General features: G+C 43.2%; 1 protein-coding gene across 1 annotated transcript in view; it reads left to right on the top strand.

Annotated features, from left to right (window-relative positions):
* Positions 1-5,000, top strand: part of adamts16 (ADAM metallopeptidase with thrombospondin type 1 motif, 16) — a gene marked incomplete at its 5' end in the record, with an annotated part of 92,384 nt that overhangs the window by 27,804 nt on the left and 59,580 nt on the right. The window contains 2 exons of the mRNA XM_080425910.1: positions 616-827; positions 3,248-3,331. Coding sequence (XP_080282036.1) covers positions 616-827; positions 3,248-3,331 — 296 coding nt within the window. The remainder of the gene's footprint in view (positions 1-615; positions 828-3,247; positions 3,332-5,000) is intronic.

Consider the following 5,000-nt stretch of genomic DNA (forward strand, 5'->3'; position numbering starts at 1 on the left):
GTACAGAAAACAGTTCGAGGGGGGAGGGGGGTTAGGCTTTGACTTTTACAGGGGCCAGTTTCACATACTTATCCAATACTTATAACCTACTTTCCTCTTTTATACACAGAGTAAAATCTCAATTTAACCCATTGAGACCTGGAACGCATCTGTGTCCTTTTTTGATTTGAGCTGAAAAGCATTATTTTACACTTTGGCTATTCAAAAATAGCAGATCTACAGGCTCGTAGCGCGGCACCGAGTGCCGCACTACGAGCTTGTAGATCTGCTATTTTTGAAAAATCTTGAAAATGTGTGCACATTTTTAATATATATATATTTTTAAAGTGTTAAAATTTTAACTAAAATCTTTGCTTCTGGGGGGTCCCTGGAACAACACATTTTGAGATGGGGGTCGGCGGTCAAATAAATAATTTTGGGGGTCCTTGACATGAAATAGTTTTAGCACCACTAGAAGAAACATACTTTTTTCAGAAAACTTTTGGGATTTAGAAGACATTGTAGAATCGGTTATCACTTTATGTGTAAGTAACCCTTGTAAACAAAGGCTATCATTTGTCACTGTGTTGGAAGAACCCCCCTGTAATTCATCCATTCATCTCTCTCTCTCACCAGACATGCCCAAGCCCCCTCCTCCGGAGGAGGAGGTCTTCATCCTCCCCGATGAGTACAAGTTCATCCCCAGGAACAAGAGGGCCGTGTTGATGAAGCACCAGGGCGGCCAGAATAAGCTCAACGTGGAGACCCTGGTGGTGGTGGACAGGAAGATGATGGACAACCACGGCCACGAGAACATCACCACCTACGTCCTCACCGTGCTCAACATGGTGAGAGGAACAGTACAGCAGTTGACCTGTAAACACCAGTTGAGGGAGAGAGAGAAAGGGCCAGACGTTATACCCAAAACACTTGCAAGTGCATGTGCATACTGTATGCATGTCTAGTTGTTCATCCAAGTTGTTTTTCATGTGTTTTCACTCAATGATTATAGTTCAGTGGTTTTCAAACATTTTCATATCGAGGCCCATTATTTATTCGGCACTTGAGCCATGGAACCACGGTTTGATGAGATGTTGCCTCTCTGACCCAAAACCTAGAATATTTTGTAATCGTTGGATAACATTTTGTCCACAATTCCATGCTGTATTGATGTTGGTACCAATATGAGAGAGATGACAGGACAAACGTTGATCAAAATAACAATTATTTAAGTAATGCAGATGTTTAACAATAATTTAACTCTTGAGAGTCCATTTGGTTTCATTTTACGCTCTCAAGAGTTAAAGATCTATAAGGGTCCATTTGGTTTCATTTTACGCTCTCAAGAGTTAAAGATCTATAAGGGTCCATTTGGTTTCATTTTACGCTCTCAAGAGTTAAAGATCTATAAGGGTCCATTTGGTTACCAACTCTCCCATTTAGCTGGGGACCACCTGGAGCCCCCTCAAGGACCACTGGTGGTCCCCGGGACCACTGGTTGAGAACCACTGATATAGTTGTACAAGGGGTGCATGCATGCATACAATTGTTGCAGAAGATATTTCTGTGCAAATGAGAGAGTTCCCCATATCTTCCACTCTTAACTTATCCGAAAGGAAACATGCAAGGAAATCAAAACCCATATATTGATGAGGTCATCACCACAACACTCTCTCTCTGTCTCCCTTTCACCCTGTGATCTGCAAACAGATCTCGCCACGCTCGTTTTGGCTACTTAATGACTGACTGACAAATCCGCAGATAATCCATCTATTTTGAAAACACGGTTCCCTCTAGCAGAGAGCTCAGGTCGGTCGGACCAGACGCTGCCCCGTCTCACAGAGTCGTCTAAATACGGTATGGAGTTTCACAGACTTACCTCCCCTTCTGATCTACCCTCCCTTGAGCCCTGCAGAGAGAGATTGGAGTTCAGATAACTACAGATTCTGATCTGCTATTCTACTGCTACAGTATACGGCTAATACTGCTTTGCTTAGGGCAGCATAGAGAGACAGTTGAGAATGGGTACTCAAAAATAAATGCGGAGATTTAATCTCTACATGATATTCCAGTGAATCTATTTTTTTTCTCTCTTTTTTTCCTGGCATGGTGTGAAGACGTCTTAACCCAGCTCTTTGGCCATATAAAACCCAAACTTTCCACTGAAACAACAGATATGTATTACTTTCTTTTGCGGTGGTAAGGAAAACACTGTGATTCACCGTTGATTGCTGAAGGGGGAGCAAATCCCAAATGTTATCACTAGAGCATATTAAGCAATCGTTTACACAACTAGACCTCTCTACAAGAAAGTGACTTGCGCTGCTGCTTCTCTGGCTTCAGGATTTGCTTTTTGCTAGCCCTGTGTCTATCTACCGTATGAGTCAGAGGAGGCCAGGAAACATAAGGAAGACATGAAAGGATCCCTGAAAAAAAGAAAGAGAGGAAATGCTGCGAGTGGCACCTGAGATATTCACTGGACACGAGAGGGAAAGAGAGCGAAAAGAGGGGAGAACGAGAGAGATCAGCAGGCCAGTTTCAAAGCACAAATCCCACTGCTCTGATTGATGTTTAGATATCCCAACGTGAGCAGAATAAGCTGAATTGGGAACAGCAGTCGTGGCATCGTGCATTGCTTCAATCATACCAGTGTTATCATTATCTTTCTAAGACCGGAGATCACTGTTAGAGCGTCCCGGCCTCCCGTGACCCCGTCACCCCCATTTGAATTCCTGAACACTGAAAAAGAGATCTACGCTCATCTCCACTAGTTCCAGTCAAAATGTGTTCCACCTGTGTGTGTGTTGTCGGTGGGAAAAACACCGCTGTGCCTGTTTCACTGTGTGAAAGGAGTCGATCGTTAACGCCGGCGCACACATCACATTTGCTTGCAATCAGAGCATACAATATGTGCAAAAATGTTTATTTGTTGGCAAGGTTTTGAAGGCGGGCTTTAACTTGATACCCAGAGAGCTATAAACAGAGATTTTGTTTTACGGCAGGAGGCCATATTTTGATAGATAATTACAGACAAATGAAAGTATTCCACGAATGACAGATACTGCTGGATTAACAACTTTAACCCTGACTTCCCAAATTTGGAGTCAAGTCATTATAGGTGGAAAGAAAATAGAAACATATCTAACATATTTAGAAAATAGCAGATCTACAGACACATAACGCGTTGCTCCACGACAGATAGAATATTGTTCTTAAATGTATTTTTTAAATTGTTGTGATTAAGTAGGACTGGGTGTTTTTTTTGCAGGTCTCCAGACTCTTCAAAGACGGAACAATAGGAGGGAACATCAACATAGTGATAGTGGGCCTGGTGCTCTTGGATGAGGAACAGGTAACTGGCTCATTGCATGTTTGTCCTGTGGAATTGTTACAGTATTACCATCAAACAGGTGTAGTTGATCTTTTTCAATATGCAATATGCTATGTATTTAATGGCATGGCATGCATTGTATCTTAAATTCATTATGGGCACAAACTGTGGGCGCAGCGTGAGCATCTATGCACAGCCATAATGTCATTTCTGTTGTTTGTTTATTTGCTGACAGTATCACCCCTGAGGCCCAAATCGCTTAAGTCCCTCTGAGAGTTTCCTTGGGTCGCCTTAACAACTAAGTATTTGTACAGCGATTCTTTAATTATAGGATATACATTTCATTGGGTCTTTGCCAGATTTAGGGGGAATTCTCAGAGAGAGAGAGAGAGGGAGGGAGAGAGAGAGAGAACGAGAGAGAGAGAGAGTGAGAGGGAGAGGGAGAGAGAGAGAGGGAGAGAGAGAGAGAGGGAGAGAGAGGGAGGGATAGAGAGGGAGGGAGAGAGAGAGAGAGAGAGTGAGAGAGAGTGAGAGAGAGAGAGAGAGAGAGAGAGAGAGAGAGAGAGAGAGAGAGAGAGAGAGAGAGAGAGAGAGAGAGAGAGAGAGAGACTGAGAGTGCAGGTGTGATTATTGTAAGAGTCATGCGGGTGAGGAGAAAGGGTTATCATTTCCATCAACCTGTGTGGAATGGTGATGGATTTCAGTCTTCCACAAGAAGCCAACATGGAGGACAGGAATTTTCGAAAGTGAATGTACAATTTTACCCTGTGCTTTACTACGTCTTCATAGCTTGATGTATTTAAGCCCAATTTGATCTGCACCTGTGCTACATAGTTCATGCTGCCTTTAACCCGAGAAGAAGAGTGTGAGAATACAGTGAATTTATTGTTGAGAAGGGGACTAGGATTAGCCTGGCTCCACCCCCTGAATCCTTTGCCTAGCATTCAGGGTCTGGTGACGCTTTCGAAGGCGGGTGTTGCTCGGTTGAAAATCTGTACGACGAATCGGGATCGGGACAATCCAGTATGAACCAATCGCGTTGGCTCATAGTGGAGTCCCACTTTGGCCACGCCCCCATCTCAGAACTCCGCTGCATTGAGAGGGCTTTCAGACTGAATAATGGAGTGAAACGAAATGAAAATTCAGGCTGAGTGTCAGGCTAGACTAGGATCTGTTTGGGATAAGAACCATTTTCCGCTATCAGACATCATTATCCTATAGGTAGTCACAGCACTGGCCCTTATCACTCTTTGCACTTAGTTTAGTTGTTTAATTGGATTCAATTAAATTCAGTTCAATTTCATACAGTTCTATTCTAGAAGGCACAATGGTTTCTTGGTAATTATTTTTCTTACATTGTCAGGTTTAGATGTCATACACACATTCTCCAGCACACATTTCCTCACCCCTTATTAACTCCCATTCTCTCTTTGTATTCCCCCTCTCATTACATCTTTCTCTCCTAATCCTCTCACAATAGTTTTTTTTTTGCCAGTGGCCCATGTATCCTCCTAATCTCTCTCACTCACTCCCCCTCATCCCCTATTCAATCCTTGCCTTTTCTTCTCTCTCTCCTCTGCATCTCTCTCTCTCTCTCTCTCTCTCTCTCTTCTTTGGGCTATTCAAAAATAGCAGATATACAAGCTCATAGCGCGGCACCGAGTGCCGCGCTATGAGCTTGTAGATCTGC

Source organism: Gymnoscopelus braueri (genome assembly GCF_963280865.1).
Source record: "Gymnoscopelus braueri genome assembly, chromosome: 4".
In the NCBI taxonomy this organism is placed as follows: Eukaryota; Metazoa; Chordata; class Actinopteri; order Myctophiformes; family Myctophidae; genus Gymnoscopelus; species Gymnoscopelus braueri.